Raw genomic sequence first — 23,748 nt, forward strand, 5'->3', positions numbered from 1 at the left:
AGAGCTGTCCTGCCTCCTGCGCCGTACTGTACGCTTACAGCAGTAAAATCGTGAATCAGCACATAAATACAAAAATATGTCAGACAGAGATGTTTCACATAGTTGGACCATTACTATAGGAGCATGCCTCATAGTATGGGGCATCTATCTGTCTTGTAATGTAAGAAGGGTAGTCACGCTCATTTTTTTTTTTCAGTTTGTACTGTTTTTCAACCAAATACATCCAGATTTTTTGTCATATCTCCACCTAGACGTTATGTTTCCTGCTGCAAAATGACACCACTGTTTACATTAACAATGTTGACAGCTGATAAACTCCTTCAGGCGCTAAAAAGTGAAGAGAAAATGGAGAAGGAATTATGCCCCTTGAGTCTCTCTAAGTAGGTAAAACAATACTCAAAGATGTAAAACTATGTTTTTATGCTGCTTTACTTATATTTTATTGTTTGTATTATGATTTTTGTTATCTGACTTTCAGCTGTTTTTTTTTTTTTTTTTTTTTTTTTAAAGGTCACCTAACACATTGAATTATTCAAATAAATCCCTTACGGCAAGTGGAAACTGCCCAAGCAGATAGCTTCACTTTGTTTGCCTAAAATAGGAGAATCTCTGAGGAGGTTTTCACATCAGGGACCCGGGCCAGGATCCGAGTGCACTTGACCCCAAAGTCCAGTTTTGATTGATTAGCGTGAACGCTCCGTACCGTACTTGGGTACAGTTCGTCATTCCGTACTCGAGTCCACTTGAAAAGGCGATCTGGAGTACGGTTAATGTGTACTCGGGTACGGTTCACATCAGGTGTGAAAGCCAACCGTAAAGAAACACAGAAATGGACTGCTATTTAACACGAGTAACGTTAGCGGTCAGTGAGTGGTTGTGAACGGGTCGGCTTTTTTCAACTCCGCCAATCTCCTCCGAAATCTGTATATGCGCGCAGCATGCGCCATAAAGCAGGAAGGCAGGCGAGAGGGTCTTTAAGATACAGACAATAGTAGGCGAAGGGGTTGAGTGATGTTTGTTATTTTATTTAGCTAATTTAATGGTCTGACTCCGAAGAACAAGAGCTGCTCAGCGGGCAGAGACAGAGAGAGAGACAGTAGGGGGGAAACAGCGAGTAGAGTCGGCATATTTTCACATCAAACTCGATGAAATAAGGGTTTATTTCTACCAAAACAGAGTTGGTAATTGTTGGAAAGACTAACGACGACGGTTCTGGTGAGTTTTATTTTGTTTCTGCTAAGTTTGAATGAAGTGTTCTACGAAGCTCTGTCACTAGAACAGCTGATCTTAACATTAACAAATACACGTGGATGACCGACAGTAGTGCATGAGACTAACTGTTTCCTCCTAGTGCTCCTACTGTAATGACATTTGCAAGATTTCACTGCGCCCGAACGAAAACAACCAATCAGAGCCAAGCAGTCTCTGGGCAGCTGTCAATCACTGCTCATGAAACTCCGATCAAACTTTTAAACAAAGCAGCGCTGATCAAATATGAATCAATACTCTGTTACTGTAATGCCTATATGTCTCGCCTCAACTGTTTTCAGAAACATCTTGTAGTGTACTGTTTAGCTGTAAAAGGAGAAAGTTTGTGAACCAGCCGCCATGTTGAAAGCAGTCGAGCCAAAACCAAGCACCGCCCACCGACCGGAGCAAACGTTCTCATTTTTCAGCTAAACAGCACACTAAAACATTTGAGGCGATAAATAGGCATCACAGTAACAAAATCTTGATTCATATTTGATCAGCACTGCCTAGTTTGACCGTTTGATCGGAGTTCATGAGTTTCATGAGCGGTGATTGACAGCTGCTGTAGAGACTCCTCAGGTCTGATTGGTTGTTTTCCTTTGGTGCCATAAGGAGCACAGGAGGACACAGAAGAACATGACCTTTCATATTATCTGTCTCATGCACTACTGTCAGGTTATAGTGACCATTACATCATCTCTCAATTCGTTCCAACTCAGCCCGAAGTTCACTGGTTCCTAATGAAGATGTAAATCTTTAAAAACAGATCATTAAGGTATATAACTTGTTTTTAAAAAGGCTCAGTAATTTCCTAAAACAGTTGGGCATTGTAGTTTTTAGCAAATGATACTCAAACAGAAGGAAATAGTGCATTTTGTCAGGGACTATTTGCGGATTAATACACATTTGGTTCTCTAGTAGCAGAATGGTGTATGTGAGATTGATAAACTACAGTGCACATGCAATGAAGGAAACTGTCACACATGGAATTTGTTGACAAAAAAAAACTATAAAACATCACCACACCTATTCTTATACAACGAAAATAAAAAATGATAAATTCTCAGACTTTAACATATATTAAAAAAAAAAAAAAAAAAGAGCTCTAGAGATTAGCTATGCCTACCGCATCAGAAATGTAGTGTAAACTAACCCTAACCCTCTAGTTTTAAAACGTTATCAGTCTGATGTGAGTGCCTATGACAGTACGTACCTTCTAATGGCTTGGGCAGGAAGTGAGCAGCTGGTTTGGTTTTTTTCACTCGGTTCCCCTTCATGGCTTGGCCGTCTTTATTGAGCCCTAGGAACCAAGCTCTCCCCGACTCCTGTTGTCTGTACAACATGGACGAGTAGATCACATAGTAGTTCTCAAACACCGACTCTTTGAACTTGCACTCCGCTGTAAAGAGTTCCTGCGGGGACAGACACAAGCACCAGATGGACCGTAAGAGCAGGCTCTTTCAAACCAAAAAACAACACACAGAGGATTTCATTTGAATATAACACGTGGAAGACTCCGGCTCCAGTGGAAATGAATAAGTCATGGTTCATATTATGTAAGAATGAAACAGTTGTCAGATCCATAATTCATGTTTGAATTTTTATGGAGGTCAGCGGGACAAATGCCACCTTTATTTCATGCTCACAACGTATAGAATAATGTTACTGCGGGTGCAGAAACTGCCTCGCCAATTGAAATGGACTTCATACTTCTAGCTGTCGTGAAAAGGATTAGAGTCTTTCTCGCCATAATCATGTCTCAAGCCGAGCCTAATGACCTGCTCTGATGAAATGCAACTCTCATTCTCTCCTTGGCCTTAACCTTGACATCGGATGTGAGAGCACTCGTTTAGTCAATTAGCTCATGTTCCCAGCAGAAGTATATATTGTTAGGCACTGACCCCGGCACCTCAGCACTGGAAATATCAGCACTTTTCCCCACCAGATGTCTCCTTGTTCCTCAAACATTTTTTAATTGGTAAAACCCAAATGGGATCATCCTTTCCGACTACTATGTCTTTTATTAGCAATTTGTCCATGACTGCCTTCTGAACTTGATAGGAATCATGATATAGGACTAATCAAGTGACTCCTCCATCCTTTACGCCTCAATCTGGCCATGACGAATGAACACCGGGGACACCACATCTCTCTCTGCTGTTGCCCATTCATCTCCAACCAGAAGGGTAATAAAAAGCGTTTCCACATTGTGCGCCCTGCCAGGCTAAAAATAAAGGCATTCATCGGGTCGTATTAATCAAAGCGCACTCATCACAACGGAGAGTTTCACCACATCTGTTGTGGGCAGTTCACACTGAGCTGGCCCTTAGAACCACTGACAGTAAAATAAATCCTCTGATGCATCGCGTACTGCCGTGGGCCTCAATGTCTGGGTATGGAGCTTTTAGGAAGATTCTCGAGGGACCCAAAATATGGAATACTTTAATTTAGGGCTGTCCATCGATTAAAGTATTTAATTGCGATTAATCGCATGATTGTCCATAGTTCACGATTAATCGCAAATTAATTGCACATTCATCAAGTATTAAATACTCTTACCAACATGGGAGTGGGCAAATACGCTTGCTTTTTGCAAATATATGTGTATATTCATTATTATAAATCAATTAACAACACAACAAATTAAAAATATTGTCCAGAAACCCTCATAGGTACTGCATTTAGCATAAAAACAATATGCTCAAACTCAAGCCCAGCAGGCAACAACAGCTGTCAGTGTGTCAGTGTGCTGACTTGACTATGATTTGCCCTAAACTGCATGTGATTATCATAAAGTGGGCATGTCTGTAAAGGGGAGACTCGTGGGTACTCAAAGAACCCATTTACATTCACATATCTTGAGGTCAGAGGTCAAGAGACCCCTTTGAAAATGGCCATGCCAGTTTTTCCTCGCCAAAATTTAGCGTAAGTTTGGAGCGTTGTTTAGCCTCCTTCCCTACAAGCTAGTATGACATGGTTGGTATTAATGGATTCCTTAGGTTTTTATAATTTTATATGATACCAGAATCTTCACTCTAGCTTCAAAACTGAATCTGCTACAACCTAAAAATCGCAAGTTGTGTTAAAGAAATTAGTGGCGTTGAAACAAATTTGCGTTATTGCGTTATTATTGTGTTAACTTTGACAGCCCTACTTTAATTTCTTAGTGATAACGAAGCAAAATCTAGATGCTTTTGTTGTATCTTAGTGTCATCTTAGCAGGTGTAATGTTTACCATGTTCACAGTCTTAACATTTGCTAATTAGAATTGAACGCAAGGCTGATGAGAATATCATTAGTTTTGCAGGTATTTGGTCATAAATCAAAGTAAGATTTTGACCTGATAATGGTGCGAGATGAAAAGTTATGGGATCACTAAAGTTACTACTTTGCATTGCAATCTTTCCCACTTTGTAATGCAACTGCTGCACAACAATTTTAAAGTTTTATCTTTTTACAATTCATCCTGTGAAGGAAAGAATGTGTACACCAATTTGTGTGCCAATCCATTTAGTAAGTGTTATTTTTAATTTGTGATCTAATTTATTTATTTAGTGACATATGATACAAAACCAATACATATGCATCCTTACAAAATATAGGAATATCAGCAAGTTATGGCAGAGTCATGAAGCCCAAAGACAAAAAGGGACAAAAATTAAAAGAAAAAATGATTTAAATAAGAATGATAACATAAAATAAATATGAACTACTTGCAAAAAACAAAACAAAATGAAGAAAACAAGGCTGAAAATTAATAAATAAATAAATAAATTAACATATAAAAATCTATATACTGTATAAAAAAATAATAAAATTAAAAAGACAAATTTGGTTCAGAATGTGGAATAACCATGAATGTCTAATGCATCATAATGTTCCTTTATAAATCTCTTGTACTGTAGCTGCACAGGACATTATTTACGGGTTAAATGCTCAGTTTGGAACACAGGACACACCATGCCACGATTACGGTGTAATTAGCCCTTTGGTGAATTACTCCTGTCAGAGCGTATCCTCCAGACAGCATTTAGCTGGAAGCAGAACTGAGCAGGAAGGAGCGGAGAGACACTTGGGATGAGCCGTAATGATCCTGAGGAGCACCCGGCTGTATTTTAAGTGTCCTCTCCACCCTTGATTGAGGACTCGTGGGTATTTCTGAGTGCAAGGCACAAACGCATGATGCATAACAACAGCGCCGGCTGAGATGTCACCCGCATTGCATTTACAGTGAGAAACAGTCAAAACTGTCAGTGCTGGCGCTGAGAGGTCAGAGTGGTGGTCTGTTTATGAGAGGTAAAGTACGTGTTGGGGAATTCCTACATCCTGACTTTGGTCTGTCTCGCCAGCGATTACATTACACAAGAGAATTAACCTCAGACTGTTGGGATTAGGATCAAAACGCTGCTTCCGTAGTGGACAACAACAGCTGAGCAGAGCAATACATTGACGGGCAGATACTCAGCAGATTGAATCAATAAAAACTGAGCCCCTTACATGATAAAACCCTGAGCAGGAGGCCGTCTGGCATGTTTAATATCATATAAATAAAGACTCCCTCCGGACGCACGGGCTCAACCCCCTCGTTATTCATTTTATCGTGCACATTAAGATTTATTGTGTGTCCGCGGCAAGCAGCAGTTTATCAAATGGCTGCTTATTATGTCCAAGTCGTCAGAAAGGCAGGTCTGTGTCCTGTCTGGACGGGTGACAGAATAGGATTTTACACACGGTACACATACAACTTAATAGATTTAAACTACAATTACAGACTTACCAGTCTGCCAACCAGTCAAGTTGCAGTTTACATCCACGTCTGTTCAAAATGTGATCACTTCATCATTTTATCCTATACATTTGTGTGAAATTGTCACAATGGGCAAATTAATTCTTGAGTTATTGCCAAAAACGTGTTTTGTGAGGTCAGAGTGAGCTTGATATTTGACCACCAAATTTTAAATCAGTTCATCCTTGAGTCCAAGTGGACGTTTGTGTCAAATTTGATGAAATTCCCTCAAGGCGTTCCTGAGATATTCACAAGAATGGGACGGACGTGAGGTCACAGTGACCCCTTTGACCTCCAAAGTCTAATCAGTTCAGCCTTAAGTCAAAGTGGACTTTTGTGCCAAATTTGAAGAAATTCCTTCAAAGTGTTCCTGAGATATCGCGTTCACAAGAATGGTACGGAGGGACGACCCGAAAACACAATTCCTCTGTCGCCAGCACGGCATGAAAACACTCGCTTGGCTGATTTCTAGCCCACAACACAGACCAAATGTCTTAATTGCACTGCTTGATCTGTTAAACCTAATAGCCTTTGTTCCCCTGAAAGAATGTTTAAACATGCTCTTTTCATGCTGAAGCAAACTCTGTTGCTGAGCCGATTAGAAGAAGGCAAACAGTTTTACCTTCATGGTTCCCTGAGTTGCCTCAATGAGGTAATTAATTATACTTTTTCCTCGTCAGGTGAGCGGCACCGCGGGTTGGTTGGCTGCTGTACTGTAATTAGACACAACATTTCGATGCCGGTCCAGGTATGGCCCAGCACTGATTACTGATCGGCACGTACAAAGCAGCCTCGAGTCAAACAAATCAAACAAGCTGGCGCCAAGGCCGTAATTGTGACTAATCAAACGCCTTCACATAGGCGAACAAAAAAAAGTGTGTCTTTGTTTACGGAGGCAAAGCAAGTGGAGGTGGTTTGTTTGCGGAAAGATGCTTGATGTCAGTCACTATAATCAGTTTGATTTGAAGATCAGAGCAGTGACGGCAGCTGACTTCAGATACATTGTTTGTTGATTGCATTTTAAGTGAGTCAAATGTAGATGACAAGCCGAATGCTTTTATCGTGTTCTTCCTTCATCTCGTCACAAAACAAGAAAGATTCTCTCCTTTGTGATCAAACATGCTTCACTCGTACGTCACAAATTGTTAGATGTGTGACTAGTCAACTGTAAATGCAACAGTGTGTAGCATTTAGGGGGATCTAGTGGCAGGAATGGAATAAGTATGTTTTCTTTAGTGAATTTAGCACCTGAAAATAAGAATCATTGTGTTTTCGTTATCTTAGAATGAGCCATTTATATGTATGGAGCGGGTCCTCTTCACGGAGCCGGCCGCCATGTTTCTACAGTAGCCAACAACAGACAAACCAAACACTAGTTCTAGATAGGGCCATTTGCGTTTTCGCTTTGTCCACTTTAGTTCTTCTACATGCTTAGCACACAGGAGAACTTTAAATTGGTTTCAATCTACAACCTCACCGATAGATGGCGCCAGATCCTGCACACTGCACCTTTAACAAGTTTGCCATAACAACCTAATAAAGTGATAATATGTCTGCGTCGACTGGGCATCCCCATTGTACTCATACATACAAATAAGAGAGAGTTTCTTGCTGTTTAATTCTACCCAACATATAGAGCTGCAACGAAAAACTCTCTGATTCCAGCTTCTTAAATGTGAATATTTTCTGGTTTCTTTACTCTGTAACAGTAAACTGAGTATCTTTGAGTTGTGGACAAAACAAGACATTTAGGACTTCATTTTGACATTGACATTTTTCACCATTTTCTGTCATTTTTTAACCAAACAACTAATTAATTAATCGAGAAAATAATCCACATATTATTAAAAAATTGAAATAATCATTAGTTGCAGCCATACCAACATCAATCTAATATTTTTGGAAAAAATATGGGTGACATTAAAAAAGAAAAAAGAGAGTGAGGCAGACACAGTGCACACTTTCACACCAGTGGCAAATCGAATCGTTTTGAGTCACCAAACGGTTGATTTTCTTCCCACTCGATCCCCCCGCCCGGCGCTCCACATCAGTGGCTCCCTGCTCTGAAACGGAAGGCCATAATTGACCTTGGCCACAGACAGCGTGAGGGCCAGAACTGCTCAGCCCCACATAATCAGCCCCAGTCACCAAGGCAAAAAAGACAGCGACAGAAATAAAGGAGAGATGAACAATCAGGTGAAGGCACAGCAAAAAAAAAAAAGATTTACTATAGAGAGAAAGGAGCATTGTCGAGGGGAAGGGGCACATCCTGGGAGGGATACAGTTTCTACCGAAAAATAACACACAAAAAAGAGGGAGACAGATGGAGAGAGTGGGAGTTTGAAATAAAAAGAGTGAATAGAATTTAAAAGACAAGAGAGCAAAGAGAGTCACTCTGAAACAAACATCCTTTGGAACAAAAAAATCACAAAACGGGTCGTGATTTTTGAGCATGACCGCCGAAAAGTAGGTGAGAAGAGGCTCGCGTGGGGAGGGGGACGCACATTAATATGCAGAGTGACTACTCACTACCTCACTGTGGAAACCAAGAAATTGTTTATTAATGCTGCCAGCATAAAACCTATTACTCCATGGAAAAAGGTCAACCTCCAGAAAGCTGAGCTGCATTCACAATGCTAAGCCGCCCTCATATGTATAAGAGTCACGTCGACAGTGTGTGCAGACAATGGGGGCTTCAGCAGACCTGTCTGATTATCAAACCCAGAGGAGGAAGAGGAGACAGCGACCAGATGAGGAGAGTCACCGGTAAACAGCTGGATGGATTGTGTGCACAGACGGTGTACAGTTTCAGTTTTCCTTTTTTTTTTTTTTACCTTGAATGATCTGAATACATGTGACATGACTGGAAGCATACGTGCCGATAGGACAGCCAGATTATAGCACAAAAAGATACGGTATGACTTGAAGGTCTGAGAACAGTGATGGTATGTTTTTTATGAAGATTAAGCAGCAGATTTGAGTGTGACAGAATGAAAACAGTTAGTATGATCAAGGAGAGTTCCTGGCTGAGCCTCAAAGTCACAATGTCAAAGGAGTGTTCCTTGACTTTGCTCTTTGTCTTCAGATACTTGATCTGCAGCCAGCGCGCTTTGCAACACTGACTCAAATGTTGTACAAGATGAGATGTAACAGATATTAGCAACAACTGATGAAGACATCTGCAATTCATGTTTCATGAATGAAATTATGATTATGAATCATTTTAAACAAAGACTTCAAAATGAATTGTTGCTGTTAGTGATATAATGATTACTTAGTGTACTAAAAAGATGGTTTGGGTGTTTTGAAGTGGGGTTGTATGAGGTACTTCTGACGGTTGGCGCGCCCCCAGCATCGAGAAACAGACAGGAGTACCGACACCGGAGCAAAGCAATACGTGCTGTGGACGAGGACGGCAGAAAAACTTATTTTAGCCACCTAAAAAAACAGCTCACCTAAAAAAAAAAATGATATCCATTTAAGTGTACGCTATATTTAGAATATTTTCCGACGGCGAACTGAACTAAAGGTGAAACATATCTATACTGTTTTTGCCATCTGAGCCTGCTGGATTTGCAGAGAGCATAGATAAGTTTCACTTTCAGTTCAGTTCCCGTCGAAAAGGGCTGAAAAGTGGTGAAACTTTTCGAAATATAGCATACACGTAAAGGGATATTGATTTTTTTAGGTGAGCCTTTGTTTTAGATGGCTAAAATACGTTTTGCTGCCGGCCCCGTCCACAGCACTGTATTGCTTTGCTCTGGTGTCGGTAATCCTGTCTGTTTCTCCAAGCTGGGGGTGTGCCGACCGTCATCTACTGTACGTAATACACCTACTATGGACACGTACCTCATACAACCCTACTTCAAAACACCCGGACTATTCCTTTAATATGAAATCGAAAAATATAGCAAATAACTCATTTTTAAAAAAAGCTTATTATTGCATAATCTTGCAATTTAATCAAGTTTTGAACTATATTTCTTTAAAGGGTTTTGCATCATTTTATCTGGATACAGATGTAGTGAATTGTCATCCCCTTCTGCACTCTGTCTACTTTAATGAATAAGGAAATAAAATGTCTCCGTCTACAGATAATGAAAAACTTTCATCTCTGCAGCCATAAAACAGTGAGCCAGCAGACCGCACTCTAAAAGCCTTTCTTCAAATTTACCAGGTGATATATGACTTTATTTGAATGTATTCCATATCAGACTATTTGCATATGATCACCTTAACATGATGTTGTTGTTGCAATCCTTCATTTTAAACCCAAGCAAAAATATACCTTTCACTGAAAAGGTGACAAAAAGCACTAACACCTTTAAGTTATTTGGCCACCAGAAGCACTTAAGTGTTCAATAAAACTTCCCTGAAGGGAGAGACCCTTTAACACTGGCACAGTACAGCTCCCCTGGCATATTTCATACACACACACAGTCCATGCTTAGAAATGTTACACAGAAGTGTTGCTATTTTCAGGGGGAGACAAACTTGTGGCATGCAAAGTCCGATAAATGTTTTAGGTCATGAACTGGGTTTAAAAAATGTGCTAAGGGTATCTCTCTTGATGTGCAGCTCTTTGCTAGCCAACTAACAGACTCAACTAGGTAGAAAATGAAACAACGGTTCTGAAAAGTGAAGCCAGTGTGGAAGTGCCTTAAACTTGCATTCTTTCTAATAGCCAGCAGGGGGCGACTCCTCTGGTTGCAAAAATAAGTCTGATTGTATAGAAATCGATGAGAAAATGACAACAACAACTTGTTCAATACAGCATGATGTTCATTTAGTAAATTATGGTCCATTTAGAGGTAAATAGAGATAAAGTAGGGTATGCTTTAGTTTAGGGTGTGGCTACCTTGTGATTGACAGGTTGCTGCCACGATGTTGTGCGGTCTGGGAGATGTCCGTGTTTTTTGTCTCACACCGTTAACCCTTTCACAGTGTGTTTTCAGTTCAATGGTCGCCGAAAAATGTCTTATTAAGCATTCGTTTATCTTAGCTCCACCCTCTCGTGCCACTTCTGGTTCTATAACCAAGATGGTGACGGCCAAAAACCTAGATGGCGACAGCCAAAATGCGAAAGTCAAGGCTTCAAAACCGGCAGTCCACAAACCAATGGGTGACGTCACGGTGACTACGACCATAATGCATAATGCAAACTGCACTTCAGGCACAAGTGATTTAGTTTGAGTATAGAAGAGAGAAAATCAAGCTGAAGATTTAGGTCAGTTATGTCATCATGACCAAACACCACATTCTCCAAATCAACTGTGTTCTCAGTGACGACGGTTTGAAATATGTATCAGCATGTTGAAATTATACGCTGTTTTTGCTTTTTAAAATCTTGAAATTATGCATGTATTTATTATTTGTTGGGTGGGTTTTGAAGCTGCAGTGAAAAACAGTAAACAAGCACCAGCCTAAAGTGGTTGTAAACAGCAGGGACTCAAATTCCGGGTTCATCGGGGTCAGTTTAGATAAACACACACCGAGAGAGCCACGACTGGAAAGTGGCGAACATCATAAGCCTTTGGAATAAATCATTGAAGAACACAGTAAAGTCTGCGAGAGGCAAAAATACGCTGCCCATACTAAATAAAAAAAACATTGTAGGAGAGCCTTTTGGTGAGCAAACACACAAGCAAATAAAGCACAACCGCCTACATCTAGATCAATGGGGTTTCAAGTACTTCTCAGTGTGCGTGCACTTGTGTGTGTGTATGTGTGTGTGTGTGTGTGTGTGCGTGTATGCGTGTGTTTGTGTGTGTGTGTGTGTGAGAGAGTCCACTCTGCTGCTGTTGATCCGTAAATTGGTGCCAGATTGGTGGCAAGGCAGCCAGATTTTCGCGAGATTGGCTAGTCATTTCTTGTCAGGCAAGCCAACAGTCGGCCCTGTGCAACAAGCTGACAAACATATAGCAGACATGTCACACACACACACACACACACAAACACACACACACACACTCACATACACTAATCTCTTGACGTGCCCACGCACACCCCCGCAAGTCCAAGTACACACACAAAAAGAAATAAATAGATGCTCATTGTACAGCAGAGTTACAGTGTGCATAGAGAAAGAAAAATGGAAGAGGTGTCTCCAGGTATGGAGCTGTTTCTCATCTCTGTGTGTTTCTGTCTCTTCTCTGTTTGTGTTGTTTACACCCTCAGGAACAGTGTCCCAGTTTTTTTTTTTTTTTTAAAAAGGAAGTGCATGTTCTCTCCTTGCAGATTCATTTGGCAGTGACTCTCTCTCTCTCTCTTGCTACTTTGCACTTAAACATCTTCCTCATTTCAGCTCTGAACTTTAGTGAGCATTCATTTATATGAAAAGAGCGCAGCGTGAGAGGAGAGAGCGAGAAAGTGTTGATTTTAACATTCGATGTGTTGGTCTTCTTACTCATGTTAGTAATGGTGTTTTTTATTTTTAGTAGCAGCAGTGGCATTGCTGCTGTTTTTGTTGTTAGTCGAGCTTCTGGGGCTACTTTCATTTTTGTTACTGTTGTTGTTAATGGAGAAATCCAGGTCCCTCTCTGTTTTACTGGCTAACCTACAGAATTACAGCCGAACACATGGCTGAGAGGATAAGGCTGTCAATATTCTATACATTTCAAACTAATAAACACACAGTCGCTTTCACAATAGGTGATATATTCCTTCATTACCATGAACATGGGTAGTTTATTTTTAGTCAGTCCCACAAACAACATCCTGTTGCCGTTAATGCTTACTAGCTTTATATGTGTATTAATCCGCAGCAGGAAAAATTTCCCAACAAATACATTTAAACTGTACTCCTGTTTGAATGATGTTTGTTAAAAAGTACAATGCCCAGCTGTTTAAGAAAGTGTCTGAGACTTTTTTTTTTTTTTCAAATCCAACAATATATTAACAGATAAAGGGACTTTTTCCCCTAGATGTAGTGACAGTAGGAACATATAGGTTTAGGGCTGAATGCCTCAGTGTTGTTAGGGCCCTATTTAAATGATCTATAGAGCATGGTCTAAAGTGCATGGCATAAGTGCATTTAGGGCGTCTCCATCTCCACTTTTGCTAGTTAAATGGCACATAATCTGGGCGCAAAGTAAGGCGCAAGGGGCAAAGGGGTTGTATTTAGTCTCTTAATTAATCATAGGTGTGTTTTGGGCGTAACATGAATTAAATCAGAGTGTCATCTACCATTCCCTTTAAAAGCCAGGGGTGCCTCCACTTGCCGCATTGCTATTTAAATGTTGGATTCAGCAAATTGGAGAAGTGAGCCGTTTTCTGCAGTGAAAAGTTGTTTTTGAAAGGCTAAACGCCAACGAATATGGATTAAAGCAGAATATTTCATGAGATAAAAACATGTTGTGAATTTTGGAAATGATTACATTTATCTTTATTTCAAATTTTTGGACTATTGGACTTTACAACGCTCGGAGTTATTGGAAATGTTTGAATCACATGAGTCGGAAACAATCAAAAGCAGCCACCACTGGATTCTAATCCTACAAATAGTATAACACTAAGATTTTTTTCTCTATCTGCAACTCTGCAGAAGACATTTAAACAGAATGAATAGACATTCAAAAAATGTGTGGCGTGGCTACCATGTGATTTACAAGTCGCCACCATGTCTGGTTTGGGTGTTGTCTGTGTTTTCTTCTTAGAACCTTAACACTTTCACACTGTGTTTTCAGTTCAAGAAAGTTCATTGTAACATTTTGGTCTCCTAAAAATGTCTTATTCAGCGTTTGGTTTTAATTAGCTCCACCCTCTTATGTCACTTCTTGTTCCAAAAGACCAAGTTGGAGACGGCCAACATGCGGACTTCACGGTGACTACTTCCACTTCTTATATTCAGCCTATGATTCTAACTTCATACAGTGTAAATTATCACAAATTTGAGGAGTCCCTAGAATACAACCTTAACTCCACTGACTGTTGCAGTTCATTGTCAACACCTTTACCCTTAACCACCGCGGGGCATCCAGTGACGGTGGTACATAAAGCCAGATGTTTGAAGTGCAGTGTAGTTAACCTGAAGACCTGAACAGCTGGATCTAAAAAGCTAGACTAAAGCTGTGATTTCTTCAAAGTGCCTGGTTTAATATGTAATAGGATGGAGGGATTTGGTTAGTCCTGCTTTCCCTTTGGTATTTTTGAAATTTGACTGTCGAGGGGCCATTTCACAGCGTCCATCCCTCCTAAAACCCTGTTGACAAGCAGCCAGAGCACTCAGCCTGAGTGTCTGTGCATGAGGGGAAGGCAGGAGAGGATTCCCCGACAGTCTGTCTCTCTCCGAGGATAAAATGCGGCACGGCTTCAGCTGCAAGGCTGAGTGATTCAACCAGTCAGCCAGAAAAGAACCACAAAACCAACCGACCTGCGCATCAGCTGTCACATTTGATTTGGGGAAAACTGTACTGACTGTAGTCAATACTTCACCTGCAGCTGATCAAAATTCAGCTGTACTGAAGCTCTTATGAATTACTCCAATACATGTAGTCGGTCTCATAATCAAAGGGACCAAACACAATTTATGGGGGAAGAATACTAATCGGTGCCTTTCTGCAATATCTCAGGACAACCCCTATAAAAGGGTCTCTATTCGCAATTTTGAATCAATTTCTCATTTTAATACCACCCAGTGAAATTCCTAAAGGTACACTGAAGCAGCACTGTCTGCTTTTCTTCACAGAGGTCATTTTCATACAGGGTTTTAATCAATTTCTTGAGACTGACTGTTAATACTATTAATCTGTGTGTCTTTATTTCAACAAAGCTCCAGCTGATACCTGAAGTTGCGATATCGACCGATACCAAGTACCGATCCGATACCAGCGTGATAAAAAACATATATTATTATTATTGTACAGCTGTTTACTGCTGACCGTGTATGGATGTGATATGATTACTATATTTGTTGTATGGCCTGGCTCAGGTTAAACCCTTTGTAAAACATGAATAAATACATACAGAGAATGAATGCTATAGAAATTTATTTTATTAGTCAGTTTGTCAGTTACGAAGAACATAAGTTAATGAAGTTAGGAATAAATAATAACTCCGTATTCTCTTAGCTGTGTCCTCAGTGGACAGCCTGTGTGCTAATTTGTCCAGCAAGGTGCAATACTAGGGTACTTCCACCCCCTACACATTAGCCACGCCCCCTTTCATTACTCGTGAACTGTTTGGTAACATTGTACTCAGCAGAGAGTTCCTTTTTCATTTATATGGGTAAACGGAAGTCTTACATCCTTTACATATTGTTGTTTTACTTGTTGGATTTTGGACTGTGAAATATTGCCAAATGGCTGACATTTTTCTCGCTCTGACCACTGTTACCGTTACACTCTCCACTAGCACCGCACTGTTGTTACCTACTATCGTCACATGACAAACTACCTGCAATCATTTCTTCTTCACTGCTCTAAAATAGTCGTTGCCAGTGGCAGCTATGATACATCCAGGGCGACAGCAAAGTCAAGGCTACTGTTTTGGAGCGGCGAAGAAGAATTGATTTCTGGTTAAACAACTTGTATTTTTTCTGGATTAATTAATGGTATCGGATCAGTGCATAGACTGGCGTACTCGTCAATATCCGATACCGAATTTTGGGCAGTATCGGACGCATTTCCGATACTGGTTTTGGTATCGGAACAACAAAAGCAACGGACTTTCACCCAGGAGACTGGCGTTTGTACCTTATGTGAAACCAGAATTCAAGGTTGATTTATTTGTTATGTAACATCCACACTTAAGTAAAGCCACCTCTGCAGTTATTTTAAGCCAAACCACGATCTTTTCCTAAACCTAACTAAAATAGTTTTGTTGCCCCAGACCTAACCAAGGTGTTTCCCTTGAAGACGGAAGATTATTTTGAAAAGACTGTATGCATGTAACGTGTGGAAATTGACACGTGTTGCTGGACAATCGTAGGAGAATGCATGAAAAACTTTTTGTAAGATATCGTGAGGATACGTTGCCCTGGGCAACTCCGGCAAAGGAGAGAATCAAGCCCCATTCAAGGGCCTGCAGGAGCCACAGCCCGTGCCAGTATTTTGTGGTCCTTATAATGTTAATTCCTTTGTGGAGGTCTGGGACACATGTGCAGACATGTGGAAGACATTACTGGACATATGTCACTTTATACAACAGGAAATTGTGTGTGACAGGGTTTGAAGTGGCTGCTTGTGTTTTTTTCTGAGAGCCATACATGTGCTAGCTTCCTTTTCCTGTGTGCATGTGAATGTTTTCTAGTACAAATAGCTTTCTAGTGGAAGAGTGTGCGTGGGCAGATCACACAATAACAGCATCTGACCTGCTGGCCTCTGCGGTGAAGCTGTGGTGTAAGTACCGTGACCACAAGTACAAACATTTACAATGTACGGGTCAGAGCTATTCTTACTACAGTATACGGTATAATTTGCATTTAATTTTGCAATACATGAACTATGTCCACCACACATCATATATGTAGAGTATAAAATTCTCCTAGTTTTTATTGAAGTTATTGTTTTCAAGTATAGGTGATGTATTTTAACACTACTTTAGCACATGTGCACACAAACACACCTGTTCCTAGACTTGGCAATTTCTAGTGCTCCTGCAGTACATTGTTGTGTTGCCTGACTCACCGTGTGAAGAGCCACATAGACACAGTGGAGAGAGGATTAACTCAGATTTAAGGGACGGAATTTTCATGATTTACAACCTTTCTGTACGAGCTCTCACTGTATTGATTTTTACAACTCCAGGGGTGAAGCTTGATAAAACGTTACTTTCATTTCATGGGTGGAAACAGAAAAAGGACGAAGGATTCTTGCGGAGGAGAAGAGAAGACTGTGGCTGTTACACCTGCAGGCAGGCCATTGAGGACTTCTTTGTCGCAGTAAAAGAACCGCCACCACCCACACACATTTTGATCCAGCTACAGAGAACAGCTTGCACAAGACTTGAATCTAAACCCCAAAGGCATGACACAAAAGTCCTTCTAAGGTTGTAACCATGGTAGAATAGCCATAACCCTCCAGAATTTCTCTTTATGAATCATTCCTTGATGCTAAATACTATCAAGGAAAGATAATCTACGTCGTATACTGTATCCACTGTGACTTTCCTACGTAATGCAAGACATACATATGTATTTCACACAGGCTCTTTAGACTTAACCACCGGAAATTTGATGGTGACCCCATGTCTGTCACAATGGTGCGAGCCTCACGTGAGTATTAGGTTTTCATCGAAAAATACCTGGATTTTTCAAAAGGAGCAGATTGGTTACACTGATTTCCACTCAGATTTTAAGTTCCCACACATCCAAAAGTTGTTGTGTTTCCTGTTACAAAAGTGAAAATGTTTACTTCAGTTTATAGTTAATGAGGTCCACTTGCAGCAAAGACAGCTCAGAATATAAATGTAGAGAACGTGCAAATGAGCTGCTGATTCTGCACCAGAACCCCTCAGTCATTCAAAAGGGTTAGATAAAACTAAAGATTTGACCTGATGATGGCGCTAGAGGAAACGTTAAGGTGTCATAAAAAAGTTATTACAATTCAAGCTAAGGGGGATATCAATGTCTGTGCCAAATTTTATGCTCAGGTCTGGTAATCCCCCAGTTGCAAAAATGTGCAAATTCTTGCTAGCCTCGCTGCCCAACGACCTATCCTAACCGTAAACATTTGAGGTCAATGCCTAACCTTAACTATCTCGAGAGGCTTTCACAATTTGTGGTTTACCGTCTAGACACTACCAAATATAGTTCCCATAGTTGAGACATTTTACACAAAATCAGAAATGTGATCCTCGTTGTGCTCGAGGAAAGGTCACCAAAGTCATTGGGGTTCATCCTCTGGGAGCCCTGAATGTCTGTACAAAATTTGGTATTGATCCATCCAGTAGATGTTGAGATATATTACTAAATGAGTAAAAGGTTTTACCTGTTGGAGGTGCCACAGGAAAAGTCAGGGGATCAGCAAAGTTATTAGGATTCATCCTCTGGGCACTATGGATATCTGTGCCAAACGTCATGGCAATCCTGAGAAATTTTAAGTCTGAACCAAAGTGGTGGACACACAAACAGACTGGCATTGCCATCACTAGAGCCACGCTGCTAGTATGGCTTATAACACATTGTGGTTGTGGTTGCAGCAGTGTGGCATTTTTTTATCATCTGATATTTCATATTTTTCAAATCTGATTCTCACTATTTTTACAATATCAAAGAGGAGGAGGAGCTCAAACAGAGTGTTGGTGGACAGAGGATGAAAGGTGATGCAGCACAGTCGGTATGAGAAAAATAAAGTGTTTTTTGAACATTAAAGCATGTAAACATGTTCTAGTAGAAACCCAAAATATAAGTATGCACCTGAAAATGAGCATAATAGGTCCTATTTAAAAGAAAATACTAATGCATTGTTAAACTGGAAATTATTACCCTGGAAAAACTGAAAGCATGTGTGTTGGCATATGCAGGAACTCTCTAATGGCTGTAGGCAGGAAGTCCTAAAACATAAAGAAACTTCCCCAAGGTTGAACAGGCACATCTGGATTGGCTACTGTGGTAACAGAACTAGAGTTACAAAACAGATGGACAGCCAAGAAGGACTGATATGTGCACAATCCGACGTGAGTTTGTAAGTGATCTGCATCCAGTTACTGTTTGGATATGGAGTTCCTGAGGACTACTTGTTGCTTTACGAGCCCTCATCCCTCCGCTGCTCATTTGCACATTAAACCGCTCTTGAGGCAACGAGCACAAGTGTGCCATTTGTATTTGCATGGTGCTTGACATTTACACACTGAGAAAGCAATTAGGCCAGAACTAGGGTCATTAATACAGTGAACAGGCTAGACGTGTTTGTTCTGATAGCTACTGCAATATCTTGTCATGGAGAAATGACAATGATGCCATCGACATACTAACATATCATCTGAAGGTCTCACAGAGGAACAAAGATTCAAATCTGCATTCCCCATTCTGTTAGCCTACTGTTGTTCTGTTTCGGGGGCTTGAATCTAAGCAGGTCCACTCTTTGAACAGGCATTGTCTCAAGCTGTTTCATAGGAAAACAACAAACCTTAACATTAACAGAGACTCACAGTGCTCAGTATGAATAAGTGTTGCAGATGCCAATTCAAGGTAGAAGAGGTAGGTAGGATCAGAGGTTAAAAAAACAACAAATGACTGAATCAATGAGTAATACTAATTGCTGACATGAATAGGGTTACAGTCACCATGGGTGAATGACTCAAGTCTGCTTTTAAACCTAAAAAAAGTATTTCAAAATACAGCTTTTCTGATGGAATTCCTAGGTTGGGCAAGTTTGTTTCTTTGACAAGCAAATGACCAACCTGAAGACATCACACAAAAACAACTGGTATTGGTATTGGTTGCTAGGTGACAGTGGCACTGGGGTGCATCCCAAACAATGATGGTGGTCACGAATTATGACAGATTATTGGATTTACCGCCTACCGAATCACGACTGTGCCCAAAAGTATTGTGGTGATATCTGGTTGGCAAAGATCAATTCTCCACTTCTTACATAAGCAAGAAATGTGCCACAGCTAAGCAAAGGGTGAGCATCAGTGAACTGTCTGGACAGCTACTGACTTAGGGCCCTGACACACCAAGCCAAAGGTCGGCCTTCGGACAGTTTGGGGCCGTCGGTGAGCGTCTGTCGCCTTAGTTTTTGCGGTGTGTCCTGCCCTGTCGGCTTTAGTCTGCCCGTGTTGGAATTTTTTCGGCCGATTCAGCGCGTTGAATCGGTGGCGGAGCTCATTGAGGAGAGGAATCACTCCGATTGGCGGTTCAGCTAAAACGAATCAGTGCATCAGAAGAGAAACGGATGTGAGGAAAACAAGCAAACCGAATAAAGTTGAGGAAAAACACTGAAGGGTCTTTTCATTTTTCATCTTCTTCCCATCTCATCTCATTCCAATATACGGATATTTTCACAACAACATGTCCATCTGGAAGGAAGCTAAGTGGTGAGTGAGAGTGGTGTGAAAATGGTCGGCAGATGCGGCTTTATTTCATCTACGTATCATAACAACGGCTTGTATATCCGCAGTCCTCATTGAATACTGCCACCTGCTGGTAGGAAGAGTTATTTCATCTCACGCTGGTGCAGAACGTACATAGTAGTTGGCCGTCGGCTGTAGTCTTTGCGGTGTGTTAGAATGCAACTTTTGGCCAAGACAAAGGCAACAGCAGCTGGTGGCCTTCATTGCCGCTTTGATGTTGGGTTGGTGTGCGTGGGCCTTAATAATTGTAGTTGCAGTCATCTTATAAGATGGTTTTGATAAAGGCAGCAGGAGGACAGACAATGGGCAACTGTGCATAGAGACCTTTACTCCAGAAGTTGATCAAAGTTTCCTGTATGTCATATCTATATATTGTATTGGACAACGAGTACTATTTGATAGCGTTACTCCTTAATTAAAAACCTTTCATTGTAGTCCTTGTGACCACTAAATAACATCAAGCCTACTTGTTTCCCCTGCAGTGAAGGCTTCGTGCCAATATCCACATCAAATCATAGCAACTTTGTGACAGCAGTTGTGAATATAGATTTAAACTACAGTATTATATTTTGCTGAGCTCCTGACAGAAATTGATTAGTAAGTGTGCCACTCAAAATAAATATATAAATATATATATTCTCTTCCAGGCTATAATTGGCCCGAGATTATAGAAATATATTTTTCACATCAATTTACCAAGATTAAAAGTAATTGCAGAAAAGGCCTTTTGATGTTTGCTCTATATATTTTCAAATGTCCTTCAAAAGCAAGTTATCTTAATTTTTTATTGGCTTGTTATTTATGAAAAGCCCTTGACTTTGAAATACAAGTAATCATTTGCGAATATCACGCTGCATGTGTGCTAATAAAATATGATCCCTTGTGGTTATCAACTACATAATTAAAAATGCCATTTAGCATAATTCGGCACATCTTTCATATCTAATCATTTCAGCACTTAGTGGAGAGATCAGGTAGCAGGTGGAGGTATTAACAGGAAGTTTATTGGTAGGCAACCACAGCACAGCCCGAATGAACAGGTTAGGGCTCCTTAATGGGAATGAGAGTATGGGATGGGATTAATAACATGTCCATTGAATACACCACATGATGTTAGTAATGTTAGTAATGTTAGTACTCTGCTTTAACCGGCTATGATGAGAAATTAATGAATTAATATTCCTGTGTGTGATTCTAAAAGGCTGTTGGTTTCATTGGATGGTGTGTTGCTCAAAATGGTGAATGCTTTTAGCTGAAGGAGCTACTGACAAATGGGGGCAACACGCAGCGACTGTCTGCATGCAACACTGATTATATTGCCAAACAAGCCGCTGAGTTCCCGCTCTCTTCCTTTTTCTCTCCCAACTCTCCTTCTCCCAACCAGTCAATGCAGTATTTGTATTCTTTCCAGTCTCCTGCATTCCCATTACCTGTCAGCAGCACATAATGTATAGCTACAGTATCTCTGCAGCATCAACCAACTAACAACTCTTTTGTCTGTTTTTGGCCACTCCATTTTAATAGAGATGTAAGGATTATCCCAGATGGATGAGGGAGATTCAGCTTAAGCTCCAGCTGACAGATCGATAGTTGGCTGATGGCCACCATGGTAAGAAGTCAGCCCACTCGGGGAGGAGAAATACAGCTTGAACATGCTTCTGTGAAGATACCGATAAACAACTTCAGGGATGCAGAAAAGGGATTTCTTGGAAGCTCACAGAGGCTTGCACAGGCTCTCTGAGCAGCCAGTATGCACACTTCTATAACTGTGCAACTGTACAGTGAAACACTAAGGGAAAGGACATTGTGCAGCATTGAGGTGGGGCCATCACAGAAGCAAAGCGTTGAACTAAAGCAAAGAATCCGATGGCAAAAGCGAACAGATCAAAGAGTTCAAAGAGTGGCTTGCAGACGAGAGTCATCAGTATAAAACATGTATGACATATATAAGAACCTTGAAAGAACGGCTTGTTTTCTGTTTCCTTTGTGCACCACTCACTGTCCGGTTTCGTATATACAACAGTACACATATGTCCCATAGCACACACGTAAATGTTACATGCAAGTATATTATTAGACGCCCACAGTATTCCGTTAGAGGAATAGTGGAGAATCGCAACCCAAGTATTGGTCGAATGGTCTGCAAGCATGAGATCAGAAGTGAGGAATAGCAAAAATCATTTCAGTCATAGATGCTTAAGGAATCAATCATTTATAGCAAATAGAAATACAGTTAGATCTGTCAGGAAAGGCTCTGCTGTTTGAGGGAGCTCTTGAAGAATCCAAGGAACAAGGAAGGTTTTGCTGGACGAACTAATCCCCCCTTAGTCAACAACAAGCATGACGCTGTCATTTGCATCAGCCAATACATTGATGTGAGAGAATCTGTAATTTGTGGTTAGCAGTGGTTAACACTGTTGCCTCACAGCAAGAATCCGGCTTGGGGCCCCTTCTGTGTGGAGTTTGCATGTTCTCCCCGTGTTAGCATGGGTTTTCTTCAGGTTCTCCGGTTTCCTCCCACAGTCCAAAGACATGCATGTTAGGTTAATTGTTGACTCTAAATTGCCTGTAGCTGTGAATGCGAGAGTGAATGGTTGTCTGTCTCTATGTGTCAACCCTGTGATAGTCTGGCGACTTGTCCAGGGTGTACCCCGCCTTCGCCCAATGTCAGCTGTAATCGGCTCCAGCCCCCCTGCGACCCTGAATAGGATAAGCGGTTACAGATAATGGATAGATGGATGGATGTCATAATAAGCATAAGAGTTCTTGTCCCAGAGAATGGGACGCACGTCAGGTCATAGTGACCTTTGAGCCCCAAAATCATCATCATCATATCCACCAGGACTACTGAGGGGAACTTTGCTGGAATCTTCCTGAAAGTCATTGACAAAAAGATTTAAAAGCCTCCCACCTCCTGGTATACATACAGTACACAGCTGAGCAGGTTAATGGTGATGATCTGGACTTACAGTGTTAAGAAACTCTTCATGATCCATTATGTATCCCCAAACATTCCTCCCTGCAAATTCATTCACTTCACTGCAATTAGGGATGTCACGAGAACCGATACTTCGGTACCAACTCGGTACCGAACGATGCCTGTAATGGTCATTTGGTACCAGACCGGAGGTACTGGAGATGCGATTCTTACGGATCTAATGGGGGTAGAACACGCTTACAAGTGTTCTCATCTGCCGTGAAATGAAGGAAGGAGAAGAACGCTGTAACAGCACGGAAAAAAACAACGAGACGTGAAAGATGGCAGCTGCTGCAGCGCTTATCCGCCTCAACTCATTGAGAAAACAAATAGCAAGAGTCGGGTATAGAAGTACTTTGCGTTTGAGACGGATTTACAAGGAGTAATAATAGATTTGCAAAAACCAATATGCAGTGCAGTAATGGTGTCGTCGTACTTTTCTTTCTAAAGGAGGAAATACTTCCAATTTAGCAAAGCACCTCAAAGACAGACATCCAGACATTGTTTGTTTTAAATACTTGAAGGCTTCATGCCACTGTTCTGTTTTGCAATGTTAATAGACGTTTATTTTTATTTATTACTTAAAGGCTACATGCCTCTGCTTTTTTGTAATGTTCAAATGTTTTAATAAAGGAGTGCGTGTTGAATTACATGGGATTTATTGTTTTTTTTACCGTGGTATCGAATTGGTATCGAGAATCGTGTAAATTCACTGGTA

The 23,748-nt window shown here is 40.8% G+C and overlaps 1 protein-coding gene across 4 annotated transcripts in view; it reads right to left on the reverse strand.

The window, feature by feature from the left end:
* fgf14 (fibroblast growth factor 14) overlaps positions 1-23,748 on the reverse strand; it is a 133,011-nt gene that overhangs the window by 4,170 nt on the left and 105,093 nt on the right. For all 4 annotated transcript variants that reach the window (XM_037789490.1, XM_037789492.1, XM_037789491.1 and 1 more), the window contains exon 4: positions 2,465-2,663. In XM_037789490.1, the coding sequence (XP_037645418.1) occupies positions 2,465-2,663 (199 nt within the window). The remainder of the gene's footprint in view (positions 1-2,464; positions 2,664-23,748) is intronic.

Source organism: Sebastes umbrosus, chromosome 13 (genome assembly GCF_015220745.1).
Source record: "Sebastes umbrosus isolate fSebUmb1 chromosome 13, fSebUmb1.pri, whole genome shotgun sequence".
Lineage (NCBI taxonomy): Eukaryota > Metazoa > Chordata > Actinopteri > Perciformes > Sebastidae > Sebastes > Sebastes umbrosus.